Source organism: Bombina bombina, chromosome 9, assembly GCF_027579735.1.
Source record: "Bombina bombina isolate aBomBom1 chromosome 9, aBomBom1.pri, whole genome shotgun sequence".
In the NCBI taxonomy this organism is placed as follows: Eukaryota; Metazoa; Chordata; class Amphibia; order Anura; family Bombinatoridae; genus Bombina; species Bombina bombina.
In genome coordinates, this window is record NC_069507.1 from 217,058,618 (window position 1) to 217,078,612 (window position 19,995).

The following is a 19,995-nucleotide window of genomic DNA, read 5'->3' on the forward strand; positions in this document are numbered from 1 at the left end:
CATTGTATCGAGCGAGCACTCTAGGGCCACCTAGTTCGGCTAATAAGGCAAGTGGGTGTGGAGGGGAGAGACGTTGATCAGGGGGTGGTAGAGGGGGGAGAAGGTAATAGAATGAAGGAGAGGGAAGAGAAAGAAAGGAAAAAAAAAAAAAAAAAAGAAAAGAAAAACGGGAAAGGTGGGCAAGCTAAATAGAAGATTGGGTGTGGTCAGTGTGGGGTATAGGCAGTAGGTAAGGTTCAGAGGGGTAGGTATGTGGGTGGGGTGAAGACAAATATCCCTATCTCAGGCAGGGAGGAAGAAAGTACAGAAATAGTTTGAAATAAGAATAAAGTAAAGAGTGTAGAGTGAATCTCTACTAACAAGTAATACAAATCAAAGGGGGTAGTAACCCTTATACTCTCAGCAATTGGTTTATACTTAAGAATTCTATATTTTGTAGGTAAACACGACAAACAATAAACAAAACATATCTTCAGCTTTACTTATCGAGCCAGGGACATATTCCTCATAAAGTCCTGTCCATAGCCTAACTATAGTATCTAAGGTGCGCTATTTGGAATCCTATACACTTTCTAGTGGGCTGGGCATCTCAGTTCCCTCTTGGTCTCACACACCTATCCCTTTCTTCTCATACCTAGTGTCAGTACTCTATATCTCTATTGAGATCTATTTATAATCAGTGCTATGTTATAAAATATATGATACTACCTAGTCACTTGTGCATGAAATCTTTCTGAGGGGCGAATGACCTCGTGTGGGGGAGTTTCTGCAATCCATATAACCTCAGATATGCCTCAGGTTATGCTATACTCGGATATGTATCCCTCTCCTTTACTCCCTCTTTCATTCTCCCCTTTCCCATTCTAGTTATTAATGATGGGGGGCTAAGGTGATCATAGAGCTTTTTAAATAGTAATTACATGAGGAGACTGTGTGATTTAAAAGATCGGTTGTCTGAGTTGCATAGGGTGGCGCAGTATTTCGCACCATCAAACCAAAGATAATAAGAGCATGTAATGGAGCATATGAAAAATAAAACAATTAACATAGGTCAAGGCTGTGGGTAAAAATGTACTGGTCCCATACTCGATTCTATGACATAAAATGGTGAGCACAACTAACTGGTATGCTCCTAAATCTAATGATAACAATAAACATTTAAACAGTGCAGTAACATGTGCAAAATCAGTAATATCATTCTTTCTATTGTATTTTCTATATGGTAAGTGGTTAATGCTTGTTCACAGGTAGTCCACACATTTGCATTACAGCTAGAGGGAGTTCATGCAAAATTTCCAAGGGGGTGCTGTGACATATCGGCATAACTGTGGTTGGATATAGTCCCATAGGTCTGTGATCTTAAGCATGGCATACATAAATCAAAAAAGAATTGAAGTGTCCCAGACAATAGCATTGATAATAACTACTATAGCCATGTGTGGGCCGCCAGTTGCTCTGCTGTCCCTGGGTGCTGGCTTTGTACATTTAATATGGAGCATGTGACATGTTATAACTTTATCATTATCAGGCTAACTATGTGCATTCAAGATAAATTATATACTTAGCTGCTAGACATGAAGATCCATGTCTTGAGTGAAGCATCTATCCTTTATAATGACCTGCAGCCTCAACATATTCACTTATGCAGACACAGTCCATTGTTCCAATGGGAGAGTAAGATGTTTAAGGCAGTCTTCTGTTTTGTGGGACTCTCTCTTCCATGTGAATTCCTCCTTCTTGTGCAGGTTCTGCTGCAGGGTGTAGAGGCCTTATTTGTGTTCCAAGTGCCTGGTTAAAAGCAGGTAGGTCAGATATTGTGCGATAAGTGGCTGTGACTCCATCCTTAGTGGCAATGAGACATGTTGGGAAACCCCATCTATACGGAATCCTTTGCTCCTTAAGTTGCAGTGTCAGAAAGCGCATCTCCCTCCGTTTTTGGAGGGTTGCAGGGCACAAATCTGTATAGACCTGTATCTCTGTTCCCTCGTAAGATAGTGGCTGTCTATTTCTGGCGTGGCGGAGTATTTCCTCCCTGTCTCTATATGACAGGAGCTTGACTATAATATCCCTGGGGGGTGCTCTCGCTGGCGGCTTAGGTCGCAAGGCCCTGTGGGCTCTCTCCACATGAATATCCCCTTCTTCAGGGTTATTTTTGATGTGTTTAAACAGCTTCTGAATGTACTCATTGATTTCATTCGGGGTCACAGTCTCAGGAACTCCTCTCAGTCTCAAGTTGTTCCGTCGACTCCTGTTCTCTAAATCTTCAATCCTTTCAGTTAGATTTTGAACAGTCATGACTTGTGATTGAATACAATTAGTGTTATGCTGTACATCAGCACGCAGCGCCTCTTGTGACTCTTCTGCAAGTGTAACACGATGATCTATAGTGGCAATGTCTTTTTTAAGGGCCCCAAACATATTTTTCATTTCCATAATGGCCTCCTTTATATCTTTTTTAGATGATAAATGTCTAATATCTTCTTTTGTGATATAATCACACTGTTTAGGCTCAATACCTTGGGAGGGAGCTGTCTCTTGTGAAAGTACAGGCTCTGTTATGTCTTTTGGTGGATTTTGTCCTGAGTCAGTAGGTATCAAATAACTGTCCATATTTGATGTATGCAGGGCCTTGTGTACCTTGGGGCCTCTCTTGCTTGTCATATTAACTTTGCACACAAAGTTGGGCCTATGTTGCAATTTTCCCTTTTCACATCTGTCTCTGTCACTCCTTATTGTCAGGGGCTGTGTACAAGAGTAGCTGCTATTAGGGAGTGCGTATCAATCACAAGTGTGGCGGCCTAGTGGCATTTATTTCTCGGCCATTTAGTTAGTACCTCTATGCCTCCAGTTTTCCCTGCAACTATATAAGCAGTCCCCTTATGTATATGTAAACTTTTGTTGTGCTATCTAACTTGTGCTTCTGCAAGTGCACACTCTTGCTCTCTATTGCACGTGTACTGCCAGTTACTTGCCACCTCTCCACTCGGTTTTGAACTACGCACCGAGGTGCCACTCACCACTCCTCCGGTCCGTCTTCCCTGCCGCGGCCCCCTCGTAGGGATCTTTAATGCCGCCTGCCAGTAGTAGGTAAGTCACCGGTGTGTACCGGGGCCTCTTCACGGCTCTGGGGTTTATTAGCCGCGGTCAGGTGTGCGCCGGCAAGCGCTTCGTTACTGGGTCTATTTCGGACCGCAAGGAGGGGGCTACTCAGATATTGTCCAGTGCTCCGGCCGCTCAGTGTGCGATTCTCTGTTACTCCTCACAGGTAGGCCGCGGCACCGAAGGGCGCCAGATAGATGCGAGTTGTGACTCCTTCACGGCGTCGCTGTAGGCCTGGCTCTGCAATCTTATTAATATCCAGCCGTGTTTGATTAGGTGACCGCTTCAATGTATATATGTTCACCAGTCAATTGTGCTGCTTCAGGATCATTTTTAGTGCTGCATGTCGTGTTTAACCTTACACTGAGAGTATTTGGGTGTCAGAGCACTCTCAATGTGCAGCCATTAACAGTCGTGGCTAGGCTCCGCCCCCAGAGTTCAATATTTTTAGCAAAATACAACTATTGTTAATATTGCTAGTCTGTTTAACATGTCTGACATGGAGGATGAAACTCCTTGCTCTATGTGTTTACATGCCACTGTTGAACTCCCTCTGGTTTTGTGTTCCTCATGCACTGAGAGGGCCTTACAATGTAAAGCACACATTTTATGTAAAGAAGATGTGTCTAAGGATGATTCTCAGTCTGAGGAGAATCAGGGTATTCCGACTAACTTCTCCCCAAGCGTCACAACCTTTAACGCCCATCCAAGCAACGCCTGGTTCTTCAACCGTGTCTACTTTATTTACTCTGCAGGCTATGGCTGCAGTTATGTCAACTACCCTTACAGAGGTATTGTCTAAGTTGCCAGTGTTACAGGGCAAACGCAGTAGGACAGAAGTCAATGTGAATACTGAGTCCTCTGATGCTTTGTTAGCTATTTCCGATGTTCCCTCACAGGGATCTGAATTGGGGGTCAGGGAACTCCTGTCTGAGGGGGAACTTTCCGATTCGGGAAGTGCGTTACCTCAGACGGACTTGGACGTTATGTCCTTTAGATTTAAGCTTGAACACCTCCGCCTGTTTCTTCGGGAGGTTTTAGCGACTCTGGATCACTGTGACCCTATTGTGGTACCACCAGAGAAATTATGTAAAATGGACAAATACTTAGAGGTACCTACTTACACTGATGTTTTTCCGGTTCCTAAGAGAATCTCGGAGATTATTAAGAGGAAATGGGACAGACCGGGTATCCCGTTCTCACCCTCTCCTAATTTCAAGAAAATGTATCCCATATCTGACACTGTTCGGGACTCTTGGCAAACAGTCCCTAAAGTGGAAGGAGCTATATCTACCCTGGCTAAGCGTACAAATATTCCTATTGAGGACAGTTGTGCTTTTAAAGACCCTATGGATAAGAAATTGGAGGGTCTTCTAAAGAAATTGTTTATTCATCAGGGTTTCCTTTTACATCCAATAGCCTGCATTGTACCAGTTACCACTGCGGCGGCCTTCTGGTTTGATGCTTTAGAAGAGTCTCTTAAGACTGAGACTCCTTTAGAGGATATTTTAGACAGAATTAAGGCTCTTAAAATGGCTAATTCTTTTATTACAGATGCCGCTTTTCAGATTGCCAAGTTGGTGGCTAAGAATGCCGGAATTGCTATTTTAGCTCGTAGAGCGTTATGGTTAAAATCTTGGTCTGCTGATGTGTCATCTAAGTCAAAGCTTTTGGCTATTCCTTTCAAAGGGAAAACCTTATTCAGCCTGATTTGAAAGAGATAATTTCTGACATTACGGGAGGTAAGGGTCATCTCCTACCTCAGGATAGAACCACTAAACTGAGGGGTAAACAAAATAATTTTCGTTCCTTTTGGAACTTTAGGGGAGTCTCCTCTTCTTCCCCTTCTTCTGCCAAGCAGGAAGGGAGTTTTGCTCAGGCCAAGTCCGCCTGGAGACCCAACCAGGCTTGGAACAAGGGTTAACAACCCAAGAAGCCCGCTGCTGCTACCAAAACAGCATGAAGGGGCGGCCCCCGATCCTGGACCGGATCTAGTAGGGGGCAGACTTTCTCTCTTTGCCCAGGCTTGGGTAAGAGATGTTCAGGATCCTTGGACACTGGAAGTCGTGTCCCAAGGGTATCAGTTGGAATTCAAAGGTTCTCCCCCAAGGGGGAGGTTTCTTCTTTCAAAATTGTCTGCAGACCAGACAAAAAGAGAGGCGTTCTTACATTGTGTAAAAGACCTCTCTACTATGGGAGTAATTCGTCCTGTTCCAAGACTGGAACAGGGACAGGGGTTTTACTCAAATCTTTTCGTGGTCCCCAAAAAGGAGGGCACGTTCCAAACCCATTTTAGATCTAAAAAGTCTAAACTAGTTTCTCAGAGTCCCATCTTTCAAAATGGAAACTATTCAAACAATTCTGCCATTGATCCAGGAGGGTCAATATAGGACTACCGTGGACTTGAAGGATGCATACCTTCATATTGCTATCCACAAGGATCATCATCAGTTCCTAAGGTTTGCCTTCCTGGACAAATATTTTCAGTTTGTGGCTCTTCCCTTCAGGTTGGCCACAGCACCCAGGATCTTCACAAAGGTTTTAGGGTCCCTTCTGGCGGTTCTCAGGCCGTGGGGTGGGGGCCCGTTGCAGTGGCGCCTTATCTGGATGATATTCTGATCCAGGCGTCATCTTACCATCTGACAAAGTCTCATACAGACATGGTCCTGTCCTTTCTGAGGACTCATGGGTGGAAGGTGAATCTAGAAAAGAGTTAATTAATTCCACAGACCAAGGTTCCCTTCCTGGGAACTCTAATAGATTCCATATCAATGAAAATCTTCTTGACAGAGGTCAGAAAGTTAAAGATTCTGAATACATGCCGAGCCCTTCAGTCCAATCCTTGGCCATCAGTGGCCCAGTGCATGGAGGTAATTGGATTGATGGTGGCGGCAATGGACATCATTCAGTTTGCTCATTTTCATCTCAGACCGCTACAGCTGAGCATGCTCAGACAGTGGAATGGAGATTATACAAATTTATCTCATCAGATAGATCTGGATCAGGAGACAAGAGACTTTCTACTTTGGTGGTTGTCTCAGGATCATCTGTCCCAAGGGACGTGCTTCCGCAGACCCTCATGGGTGATAGTAACGATGGACGCCAGCCTTCTAGGTTGGGGTGCAGTCTGGAATTCCCTGAAGGCTCAGGGTGTGTGGACTCAGTCGGAGTCACTTCTTCAAATCAATATTCTGGAATTGAGAGCAATATTCAATGCGCTTCAGGCATGGCCTCTGTTGGCTTCGGCCAAATTCATTCGCTTTCAGTCAGACAACATCACGACTGTGGCTTACATCAATCATCAGGGAGGAACAAGGAGTTCCTTAGCGATGACAGAAGTATCCAAGATAATTCAGTGGGCGGAGGCCCGCTCTTGTTATCTGTCAGCAATCTACATCCCAGGAGTGGACAACTGGGAAGCGGACTTTTTAAGCAGACAGACGTTTCATCCGGGGGAGTGGGAACTCCATCCGGAGGTCCTTTGCCACTCTGATCCTCAGATGGGGCAGACCGGAGTTGGATCTGATGGCATCTCGTCAGAATGCCAAGCTTCCAAGATATGGATCCAGGTCAAGGGATCCTCAGGCAGAACTGATAGATGCCTTGGCAGTGCCTTGTTCGTTCAACCTAGCTTATGTGTTTCCACCATTTGCTCTCCTGCCTCGGATGATTGCTCGGATCAAGCAGGAGAGGGCTTCAGTAATTCTAATCGCGCCTGCGTGGCCTCGCAGGACATGGTATGCCGATCTAGTGGACATGTCCTCTCTGCCGTCGGGGAAGTTTCCATTGAGGCAGGACCTTCTCATTCAGGGACCCTTCCAACACCCAAATCTAATTTCTCTGCAACTGACTGCTTGGAGATTGAACGCTTGATTTTATCTAAGCGGGGGTTCTCTGATTCGGTCATTGATACTATGATTCATGCACGAAAGCCTGTTACTAGAAAGATCTACCATAACATATGGCGTAAATATCTTTATTGGTGCGAATTCAAGGGCTACTCATGCAGTAGAGTTAGGATTCCCAGAATTCTATCTTTTCTCCAAGAAGGATTGGAGAAAGGGTTATCAGCGAGTTCCTTAAAGGTACAAATCTCTGCTTTGTCAATTTTACTACACAAACGTTTGGCAGATGTTCCAGACGTTCAGAATCAAGCCTGTGTTTAGATCAATTGCTCCACCCTGGAGTTTGAATTTAGTTCTTAAAGTTCTTCAAGAGGTTCCGTTTGAACCCATGCATTCCATAGATATTAAGTTATTATCTTGGAAAGTTTTGTTTTTGGTTGCTATTTCTTCTACTCGTAGAGTTTCTGAGCTTTCAGCGTTACAATGTGACTCGCCTTATCTTATCTTTTATTCTGATAAGGTGGTTTTACGTACCAAACCTGGGTTCCTTCCTAAGGTTGTTTCAAATAAGAATATTAATCAGGAAATTGTGGTTCCTTCATTATGTCCTAATCCTTCTTCTAAGAAGGAGCGTCTGTTGCATAACTTGGACGTGGTCTGTGCCCTGAAGTTTTACTTGCAGGCAACTAAAGAATTTTGTCAATCTTCTTCTTTATTTGTTGTTTTTTTCTGGAAAGCGTAGGGGCCAGAAAGCTACGGCTACCTCTCTTTCTTTTTGGCTGAATAGTATAATCCATCTGGCATATGAGACTGCTGGACAGCAGCCTCCTGAAAGAATTACGGCTCATTCCTCTAGGGCTGTGGCTTCCTCATGGGCATTTAAAAATGATGCTTCTGTTGAACAGATTTGCAAGGCTGCAACTTGGTTGTCTCTTCACACTTTTTCCAAATTTGATACTTTTTCTAAGGCTGTTTTTGGGAGAAAGGTTCTTCAAGCAGTGGTGCCTTCCGTTTAGTTTCCTGTCTTGTCCTTCCCTTTCATCCGTGTCCTGTAGCTTTGGTATTGTATCCCACAAGTAAGGATGAAATCCGTGGACTCGTCATATCTTGTAAAAGAAAAGGAAATTTATGCTTACCTGATAAATCATTTCTAAGACAGGTATATACTTATTTTTCGTAAACTTCAGTCACCTCTGCACCTTTGGCTTTTCCTTTCTCTTCCTAACTTCGGTTGAATGACTGGAGGTAGAGGGAAGGGATGAGCTATATATACAGCTCTGCTGTGGTGCTCTTTGCCACTTCCTGTTAGCAGGAGGATAAATCCCACAAGTAAGGATGAAATCCGTGGACTTGTCATATCGTAAAAGAAATACATTTATCAGGTAAGCATTAATTTCCTTTTTAAACAATTGCAAAGCTTTATTCTTTTACACTCCTTTATGATATTTTGATTGTTTCATTGTCAGACTAATTTGTTGCTATAACACCTGCTAGACGGCGGCTATTTAAAGGGACATGAAACCCAAAACTTTTCTTATATTATGCTTAGTCCTCTTGTTATTATTTGTATAAGAGATATCTAGATAGGTAGCCTGCACATGACTACAGCACATGACATTAAATAGGGCTGCCATCTAGTGCTCTTGCTAACAGTTGTTATTTTTGTCATTTAAAGTTGAAAAAGTAATGTCAGGAACAGAAAAACACAATCAACTAGACTGGAATCTACCCCTATGTGATTAACACTAGAAGGGTTAAATACATATGTAAAGTGCCACATAAATGCTGGGAATTGGCATTTATGTTCTACTGCCACTCATGTTAGGCTGAATTGTTATACCCTGCTTGTGCTTTGCAATGCCCGTGGCTCCTCCACATGATTTTATCATTAGATAGTGTCAGAAGTGACAACATTGCATGGTCTAACAAATGTCCCTATAAATAGACTTCTCCTTAATATTGTCTAATACTTAATGCCCTTGATAGTTTGAAAATATTTCAATAATGACAAAAAAAGTATTAAATGTTTTTCTGATAATATTAAAACTTTGGCACATTCTTTAGAAACATTTTAATTGTTGAATGAATGTCAGAGGGAACGTTTAATTAAACTATCAGAATGTAACACAGACTTTTTCCCATTCCTTGTGTTTTTATTTTTTTCTTTAAGAAGAATATTAGGTAGATTTAAAGGTGAAAGTATTATATATCTTGAGTATCAAAGTTCAAAAATAAGACTATTAATGCAAGAAGCTATGATATTGACCCACCTCTAATTATGAATTTAATAGAATCTTTTGCAATGACATTGCTTAATACAGTCTTCCTCCTTCCTACTTGATAGTATTCCTTCAAAACAACATTCATTTTTACCAGTGAAAATTCCTCTGTTTTTTGATGAAATTCTCTGGCGTATTAAAAAGAAATTCTTGGTTACTCACCGCTACCAGGAGCAAAAGAATAATACAAGAGATACACTAGTCTTTCGTTGTAAGGGGAGAAGTCGGTGAAGATATGCACAGATAGGCTTCCTTGGGACTCAAAGACTGAGATTCTAGGAGAATCCGGGCAAAGCACCCCCAGGACCTCCGACTTCTCATTGTACACCGTAATGTTCTCTTGGGAACAGTCTGAGGATTGGTTCAAACTGTAAACAAAAAAAACCTGAAATTATTTACAGAACAAGATTATTCCACTGCACAAAATAAAAATACATTTACACACAGTCCCAATTGGTAAACAACTGATGATATGGTCATGCAATTTGCATCCTATCCTCTTTAGCAAGACAGAATGGGACATTTTTTTATCTTAACATATATTTTTTACAACTAAGCATTCATTTTCCTCTTGGCTGCCAGAAATATACAAATCAACATACTGTATGTACCTCTTTGGTGGACAGTAACATGTAAACAGTAGAAATTTGACTCCTTAAATGCCCCTTGCTTCTTATTTGTAATGTGTTGAGTCATTTAATACTCCAGGACTTTAAAAAAAAATTGACATTTAAGTATCTAGTATTTTTGTGAAGATTTTATTGGACTGCCCGTCTGAATACTGAACACCTGGCAACCCTACTTGGAGGAGATTGTGTTTTCTGTTAATAGTATAAAATGGTAATATGACCCATCATTTTGTTTTGTTGCTTTGCATTTTTTAAATAGAAAACCAGCTTTATTGTTAATGGCTAAATCACAGTATTACAAAGGAAGTATACATGTATATATTCATAATTAAATTCTTAATCATGAAACATTAAGCTCTTCTACTCACTTAAGAACACTGAAGATGAGTCTTGTGGTTTCATTGACTGGTCTGTCGATGTGCCATGTGCAATCACTAGCATGAATGATATTACGTTCGACAGGATTGAAGGGTTCTGTGAAGCGGGCACCGCATTTTACTGTGTTACAGAAAAACAAATATATCTCTTTAATTGGATACTTGTATAGCGCACAACCTAGAACTTAATTGACTTGCTGCACTGATAACAGGTATTATTACCCAACTTAACAGTACTCATTTTACCAACCTCAGAAAGATAAAAGGCTAAGTGGACCTTGCCGGAATTGAACCTGCAAACCTTGGATTGCAACAGATCCCTGTAACAGTGCATTAGCACAAATAGCTATCTGTCCAGCTTTTACTAAAGATGGTGGTAAAGAAATATGACTAGGACATGCAGAGAATAAATTGTCATAGCAAAGAAAGATATTGCTATAAATATGTTGAAATCCCTGTATTCCCACTAAATTATATATATATGTCATTCTATTGACCAATTGCCCCTTTTCCTTTAAAATAAATTCATATTTCCTCTAGTATTTTTTAGATCGATTTGCCCGGTCTATATATATATATATATTTATTTTTTTTATAGTATAGTATATATTTTTTATATATGGTTTTAGATGATATTTATATGTAATTATCTTTATTTATTTAACTATGTCTGGACATACTTGTGAATGTATTTCGATTTTTGGCTATTAATTTATGCATATCTAATTTTACTAGTGGAGTGAATGTCTGAAGATTAATTTTAATTTTGTTTTATAACTTGATTTGATTTGTTTGTTTATAATGATGATTATGTATATATGTTTTTTGTATCACGATTGCATATTATTGATGTTTATATGTATGTTTATATGTATGATGTTCTGTATATTTTAATAAAAAAAAAATTTTGGGTCGTTTATTTAATCATGCAATAGGGTGTCTTGTGTATTATATACCCTTAGAGGGCGCTCTCTCTCTGTAAAATGAAGTTTTTTCATGGGATTCCAATAGCGCAGCCATTACGAGTTTTGCGGTAAGGCTAAAAAGCTTGCGTTACACCCTATAATGACAAGATCCGTACCGCCATCTGAGACCAGTAGTTATGAGTTTTACGCAACACAACTGTTACATAAAACTCATAACTAAAGTGTTACAAAGTACACTAACACCCATAAACTACCTTTTAACCCCTAAACCGAGGCCCTCCCGCATCACAAACACTATTTTAAAATTATTAACCCCTAATCTGCCGCTCCCGACATCGTCGACACTAATAAAATTTATTAACCCCTATTCTGCCGCTCACCGACATCGTTGCCACTATACTAAAGTTATTAACCCCTATTCCCCCGCACCCCAACATCATCCACACTATAATAAAGCTATTAACCCCTATTCCGCCGCTCCCCGCAAATAAATAAAGTTATTAACCCCTAAACCTCTGGCCTCCCACATCACTACCACTAAATAAACCTATTAACCCCAAAACCACCAGCCTCCCACATCGCAAAAAACTTAAAGGGACAGTCTAGACCTAGTACTTCATCTTTATTACTTACTGTTACATACCAGACAAGCATCTTGCTATGGGTTCCACATCTATAAGCTTACAAGAAGTACATGAAACGTTCAAATAATAATTGTTTGTTAGCAACTGAAAATGGCCACTAAGCTCCGCCCACAGCTTTCTTCTTGTCCAGCTAGCTGTTTTCTTGTATTACAGTTTAGTAGTGCACGTTTAATATTTGTCAGTTAGCATTTCAAATTGCACAGTGCAGTTTTCTTTACCTCAGCCAGAAATGCAGGGGACATTTATTGTAGGCGCACCAACATCAGTTCCTATACCTAGTAGTTATAGCTTTCTAGTGGCATTCTGTTTGATTTTTAATTGTGATTATTTTCTACTGTGAGTGATTATAATATAGATAATCTTAATAATCTCAATTGTAAGAAAATGTCTCTTTCAATTATTGATTTATGTTATTGTTAATAAAGTCTTATAAAGTTTAGTTCCTCATTAGTTATGAATAATTATAAAACAGTTGTCCTGATCTCCTGATCTGTGCAGGGAGTCAAAAGTCAGCACCTCCCCCTCATATAGGGCCAGATTACAAGTGGAGTGCAAAATATCGTTTTTGCTAAATCGATATTTGCGCTCCATTTTTAAATTTCAGCACACGCAAATGTGTTCGCATTGCATGGAAGCTTTGAGCTCACGAGAGCGTGCTTTCATAGGCTACAATGGGAGCCTCGTTCTGATGCCGTCATAAATGGCACAAAACCTAAATACAGTGAAGGGGGTAAGTCGCGCAGCAAATTTAAATATATATGTATATGCTTAGATACATACTGTATATATTTATGTATTAATATGTGTATATACACTTATTAGCACATATATATATATATATATATATATATATATATATATATATATATATATATATATAATATACATATTTACAGGGAATATAAAGTTCCCATAGACCGCAATGTAAAGGCACTTTTCAGTGCTATCTTTTTTTCGAACACCCGCCACTTGCTCCGTGTAGTATTTTTTTTATTAAAAAAAAAGCTTAATGTTTTAATAAAAAAATAAAAGACTTTTTTTTTGGGGGGGGGGGCAATTAAGTGCTGTGTAAGGGAAAGAGGGAGAGGGGAATAAGTGTTGGGAAAGGGATCTGGGGGGGAGGGGTTAGGGTATTGAGGGGGGCAGCTACACTACAGAAAAATTGGGTTTTTATTTTTTTTTATGAAAAAAGCATTGTTTTTTAGCAAACTGGGTACTGGCAGACAGCTACCAGTACCCAAGATGGTGGCAAATAGGTAGAGAGGGGGAGGGTTAGAGAGCTGTTTGGGGGGGATCAGTGAAGTTTGGGGCTAAGGGTTTATCCAACAATGCAGAATATAAATAAAAAATAAATAGCCTTTTATTTTAGTACTGGCAGACTTTCTGCCAGTACTTAAGGTAGCGGTGACAATTGCGAGGTGGGGTAGGGAAGAGAGCTGTTTGAGAGGGGTCCTACAAGCTAACTAATTAAAACATTCACTTCTCTCTCTCTCTCTCTCTCTCTCTCTCTCTCTCTCTCTCTCTCTCTCTCTCTCTCTCTCTCTCTCTATATATATATATATATATATATATATATATATATATATATATATATATATATATATATATATATATATATATATATATATATATATTAGACAATTACAACAAGCATGGAGCTGAAACAGATTCATGTGGATTTGTAGGGTACTCATCTCCTTTTAGGCGGATATGCCTCCAAAGATTATAAGATTATGTGAGGAGAGAGATGCAGTGTAGGAAGGCATAAGTAGGTGTGTTTGTGTTAGATGTGAGAAGGGAGGCAGAGAAGGGAGGGAAAGAAATAAGGGAAGAGGAGAAAAGGAGAGGAAGAAGGAAGATAAGTGAGGGGAAGAAGGGAGAGAAGGGTGGGAAAGAGAGAAGAAAGATGGAAAGAGAGGAAAAATAGAGAGAGAGAAGGGAAGGAGAGAGAGAAGGGAGAGAGAGTGAGGGGAAAGGGGAGGCATTTGATATGGGTAAATTGTGGCATAAATAATAAAAAATATGTATAGCAATTTTATAATACTCTAAACACTCAAAAACTGTGGGAGACATGGTTTTTTGTAATTAATGACTGCATAAAGTGTTAACATTATGTACACAGTCTCTTTCTACAGGTGGACCCCTTAAGGTAACCAGTGTTGCTACAAACCTGGATACATTAAGGGGACCACCTGTAGGAAGAGAGTTTGTAAATAATGTTAACACAGTATGCAGTTAAACACTATGTCGTATAGGGTACTGCTGCTAAGTCTGAGGCCTACCTTAAATGCAGAAAGAGTTGTAGTTTGCACGCCTCTGAAGAACTCACCCAGGCACTACCAGGCAGTATCCACTGACTGCTTCATGTGTCCTCTATGTGCTACCTGCGCTTTACATCTTCACAATTGACCTGCTGTGCTGAATCTCAGATCCAAATACACACACACTGTATTTTATACACACAAGCACACACCACCTGGCTGTGACACACACACTGGCTGGCTGTGACATATACACACACTGGCTGTGGCACACACACACACAGTGTCACACACAATTTCACATATACACACAGTGTCACAAATACACACACACAGTGTCACAGTCACACAGTGTCTCACACATACACACAGTGTCACACACACACACAGTGTCACACATACACACACAGTGTCACACATACACACACAGTGTCACACATACACACACACAGTGTCACAGTGTCACAAACACAATGTCTCACACATACACAATGTCACTCACACATACACGCACAGCGTCACAGTCACACATAGTGTCACACACACAGTGTCTCACACAGTATCTGTAACACACCCACAGTGTCACTCTCACATAAGCACAATGTCACAGTCACACATAGTGTCACACATACAGTGTCACAGTGTCACACATACACGCACACAGTGTCAGTCAGTCACACAGTATATCACATAAACACAAAGTGTCTTACACTCTCTCACACATACACACACAGTCACTTACACATACACAGTGTCACAGTTGCACATAGTGTCTCACACAGTGTCACTATCACACAGTGTCTCTCACATACTCACAGTATGACAGAGACATTTTTGTTCTGCTTAAAGAGTCCCTACTTTAGCTGCAATAAAATACACACAGAAGCTGCAGTGTTTGTTTATTTGTTAGATGTATTCATAAGTTAAAAAAAAAACAGTATTCCACTCAAGACAACAAAAATGACAGACTCTGAAGCACTCCTGAAAGCCCCAGCCCCAACACCCAATGTGAAATAAATCACTTCACACACATACCGTCAAAAGCAGTGAGCTGAGTGCTGCCTCTCTTCTACGTCTAATTAGGAAGAGGTCATAAAGGAAGGGAGGGTGAGGTTAAAGATTAACATTACATGACAGGACTGGACGGAGAGACCCATGCTTGTTTGTTCATTCCTGTGCGCAGAGAGAGAGAGAGCGCTGTGTGCTACTGTGGGAAATATATTTCCCCTACTACACCATCATAGAGAAAGTTAGAGCTGCATTTAACCACAGTAAAAAATGAGCCAGCAGACTAAAAGTATATGAGGTACTATGACAGCTCAAACTCTCTATGACAGCAAGATGTGCACACACCCGCATAGATTACAAGCAGCAGTGCCCCACAGCTCTCACAAAACATAACTCCACATCGCTACTCTAACACAGCACTTCTATGAAACAGTGGTGCTGTATACAGACAGATATTCTTATGCTAGTAGCCTGCTACAAGTATTCTCAGAGTGCGATGCCTGCTAAAAGTATTTTCACCCTTCCCCGCCTACCTAACACTATGAGGAGCCGTGCACAATTACATCCGGAACGAAAGTTAGTAGAAACAGCATTGGGGAATGATTAGCCTGTAACACTCCCATGATTAAACTGCGCATGTTCAAAATCGGCGTGTGCGAGCAGGAAAAGTTATTTACGAGTCCATTGTGATTGGAGAAAGATAATGTACTAAAATATATATGCAGCAGTGGGCGGAGCTTAGCGACCATTTTAGGATTCTAAAAAACGATGAGTATTTAAATATTTACTATACTTCTTACAAGTTTAAAGCTGTGTGACCAGTTGAAGGATGCTTCTCTGGTATGCACTAATACGTTATTAAAAAGTTGTACTGGGTATAGACTGTCCCTTTAATTAAACTATAAAATAAATAAAAACTTACCTGTGAAATTAAAAAAACTAAGTTTAAACTAACAATGAACCTTATATTACTATTAGACTAAAATTAAAATAACTATCAATTAAATAAATTAAATTACTCATGAAAAAAACTACTAAAAAAATTAAATCTACAGTTACAAAAAATTAAAAATACTAAATTACAAAAAATAAAAAATACTAAATTACAAAAAAATAACAAATTAAATTATCCAAAATAAAAACAATTAAACCTAATCTAATAGCCCTATCAAAATAAAAAAGCCCCCCAAAATAAAAAAAAACCTAGCCTACAATAAACTTCCAATAGCCCTTAAAAGGGCATTTTGTATGGCATTGATCTAAAGAAATCAGCTATTTTCCCTGAAAAAAATACAAAGAACCCCCAACAGTAAAATCCACCACTCAACCAACCCCCAAAATAAAAAACCTAACTCTAAAAAATAATTAATCTACCCATTGCCCTGAAAAGGGCATTTGTATGGGCATTGCCCTTAAAAGGGCATTCAGCTCTTTTTCTTGCCCTTAAAAGGGCATTCGGCTCTTTTAAAAAATGCCCAAACCCTAATCTAAAAAAAAAACCCACCCCAAAAAAACCTAACACTATCCCCTTTTTAGGTACTCACAGTTGCTGAAGTCGAGCTTGAACGATCTTCATCCCAGCGGCTCCATCTTCATCCATCGCAGGACCTGCATGTTCTTCATCCCTGCGGAGGTGGAGTGGTTGATGCGCGGAGGTGGAGGTCCAGACGAAGGTCCAAGGCGGAGGTCCTTCGATCCGACGTGGAGGTCCCCTTCATGCGATTGTCCACTGCACACTGAGGATTCAAACGCAAGGTACGCCTTTTATACTGGGGGTACCATTGCATTCCTATTAGCTGAAAAAATGAAATCATTCAATAGGAATTAGAGCTGCTAAAATCCTATTGGTTGTTCAAATCAGCCAATAGGATTTACGCAGCTCTCATTCCTATTGGCTGATTCAGAATTGTCAGCCAATAGGAATGCAACGTTAAGTATAAAAGGGGTACCTTGCATTTGAATCCTCAGTGTGTGGTGAACGATCACATGAAGAGGACCTCCACATCACACCGATGGACCACCGCCTGGATATCCGCCTCCACGCATCAACCGCTCCGCCTCCGCAGGGTTGAAGAAGATGCTGGTCCCACGATGGATGAAGATGTAGCCGCCTGGATGAAGATGTAGCTGCTTGGATGAAAATTGTTCCCAACTGTAAGTACCTAAAGAGAGGTTAGTGTTAGTTTTTTTTTATGTTTTTTGGGGTGTTTTTTTTTTTTTTAGATTAGGGATAATGGGCTGGTAAAAGAGATGAATGCCCTTTAAAGGGCAGTAAAAGTGCTGAATGCACTTTAAAGGGCAATGCCCATACAAATGCCCTTTTCAGGGCAATGGGTAGATTATGGTTTTTTTAGTTAGGTTTTTTTTATTTTGGGGGTTTGGGGGGGTGGGGTTTGTAATGTTAGGGGGTGTTTGATTTTATTTTTTAGCAAAAGAGCAGATTTCTTTAGGGCAATGCCCTACAAAAGGCCCTTTTAAGGGTTATTGGTAGTTTATTATAGATTCAGGGTTTTTTTTTATTTTGGGGTGTTTTTTTTTTTTAAAACTGGGTATTAGAATAGAATTTTTGTAATTGTAGTTTTTAATTTTTTGTAATGTTAGGTTTTTTTATTTTTATAATGTTGGGTTTTTTATTTTTGTAATGTTAGGTTTTAGTGTAAGGCAGCTTAGGTTTTATTTTTATGTCACGGGTAAGTTTGTATTTATTTTTAAATACGTCGTTAGTTAATAATTGTAACTTTAATTTAAGTCTATTTTAATTATGTTAAAGTTAGGGGGTGTTAGGTTTAGGGGTTAATATAGTTTAATTTAGGTTGTTGCGATGTGGGGGCCGGCGGTTTAGGGGTTAATAGGTTTAGTTAGTGTCGGCGATGTCGGGGAAAGGCAGTTTAGGGGTTAACATCTCTATTTAGTGATTTAGTTAGTGTCGGTGATGTCGGGGAACTGCGGTTTAGGGGTAAATAGGTTTAGTTAGTGTCGGCGATGTTTGGGCATGGCAGTTTAGGGGGTTAATAGGTTTAGTTAGTTTTGGGGATGTTTGGGAATGGCGGTTTAGGGGTTAATAGCTTTAGTTTGTGTCGGCGATGTTTGGGAACAACGGTTTAGGGGTTAATATGTTAAGTTTGTGTTTTTCATTGTTTGGGAACCGCGGTTTAGGGGTCAATAGGTTTATTTAATGATGGCGATGTCGGGGAATGGTGGTTTAGGGGTTAATAACTTTATTTAGTGATTTAGTTAGTGTCGGCGATGTCGGGGAACTGCGGTTTAGATAGAACAATGAAAAATTCTGAATATGAAAAATGGATCCTAAAATTTGGGAAACTAATTTATTAATTTTCTGAATTTTTCTGTATTTTTCTGGATGTGCCGATTCAGAAATTCGGATGGCCGAAAATGAAAATTCAGCTGAAACGAAACGCACATGTCTACGGCAAACCAGATCTTGCGAGGCCAGGCAGGAGCTATTAGAATCACAGACGCTCTCTCCTGCTTGATACGAGCAATGACTCGTGGAAGAAGAGCAAACGGAGGAGACAGGTATGCTAGAGCAAAATCCCAAGGAACCACCAGAGCATCTATCAGAGCAGCCTGAGGATCTCTTGACTTTGAACCATAACTTGAAAGCTTGAAATTTTGATGAGACGCCATCAGATCCAACTCCGGAACCCCCCACTTGAGGGTTATCCTTGAAAACATTTTCGGATGGAGAGCCCACTCCTCTTTTCTGCTTAGAAAATCCGCCTCCCAATTGTCCATTCCTGGACTGTGGATTGCAGATAGCAGACAATTGTGAGCTTCCGCCCACTGCAGAATGCGAGTCACCTCCTTCAAGGCCAAGGAACTCCGAGTACCTCCCTGGTGGTTGATGTAAGCCACTGAGGTGATGTTGTCCGACTGGAATCTGATAAACCGGACTAAGGATAATTTAGGCCAAGCTGTCAAGGCATTGAAGATTGCTCTCAACTCCAAGATGTCTATGGGACGAGAAGATTCTTCCCGAGACCACAGGCCCTGAGCTTTTAGAGAACCCCAAACAGCTTCCCAGCCTAACAGGTTGGCATCGGTAGTCACAATCACCCAGGAAGGTCTCAGGAAGCAAGTGCCCTGAGACAGATGTCCCTGTGAAATCCACTCAAAGAGAGTCCCTTGTTAGGGGATCCAGAATTATCCTCTGTGATAAATCAGAATGGTCTCTGTTCCATTGACTGAGCATGCAAATCTGCAGTGGTCGTAGATGGAACAGAGCAAAAGGAATGATGTCTATGGAAGCCACCATCAGACAATCACCTCCATGCATTGAGCCACTGATGGACGAAAGGCAGTCTGGAGAGAAAGGCAAGAAGTTTGGATTTTCTGACGTCTATCAGGAAAATCTTCATAAACAGGGAATCTATGATTGTCCCTAGAAAACACACTAGTTGGAACTCTTTTCCAGATTCACTTTCCACCCATGGGAACGTAGAAAAGACAACAATATCTTTCTGCTAAAAGTAATGGCCACTACTCCATAGTTATCTTACTTGACCTCTCAGTAGCTTTCGACACAGTTGACCACCCCCTCCTCCTACATACCCTTAGCTACGTTGGCCTCTGTGATACTGCTCTTTCTTGGATTCACTCTTATCTTTCTCACAGGTCTTTTTCTGTGTAATTTGCTGGAGACTCCTCCTCTCCAATGCCTCTTGCTGTTTGAGTACCTCAAGGATCTGTTCTGGGTCCTCTACTCTTCTCCTTTTATATTTCTTAACTGGGTAAACTTATCAACAGTTACGGCTTCAAATATCACCTCTATGCTGATGACACCCAGATCTACCTCTCCACCCCTGCTCTCTCTCCTGTTCTTTCTCATGTCAGCGACTGCTTATCTGGTATTTCATTCTGGATGGCCTCTCACCACCTAAAGATTAACATGTCCAATACTGAGCTC

At 40.6% G+C, this 19,995-nt stretch overlaps 1 protein-coding gene across 1 annotated transcript in view; it reads right to left on the bottom strand.

Annotated features, from left to right (window-relative positions):
• LOC128640223 (CUB and zona pellucida-like domain-containing protein 1) overlaps positions 1 to 15,626 on the bottom strand; it is a gene marked incomplete at its 5' end in the record, with an annotated part of 101,509 nt that extends 85,883 nt beyond the window's left edge. The window contains 3 exons of the mRNA XM_053692625.1: positions 9,386 to 9,591; positions 10,221 to 10,350; positions 15,602 to 15,626. Coding sequence (XP_053548600.1) covers positions 9,386 to 9,591; positions 10,221 to 10,350; positions 15,602 to 15,626 — 361 coding nt within the window. The remainder of the gene's footprint in view (positions 1 to 9,385; positions 9,592 to 10,220; positions 10,351 to 15,601) is intronic.
• Between the last annotated feature and the right edge of the window lie 4,369 nt (positions 15,627 to 19,995).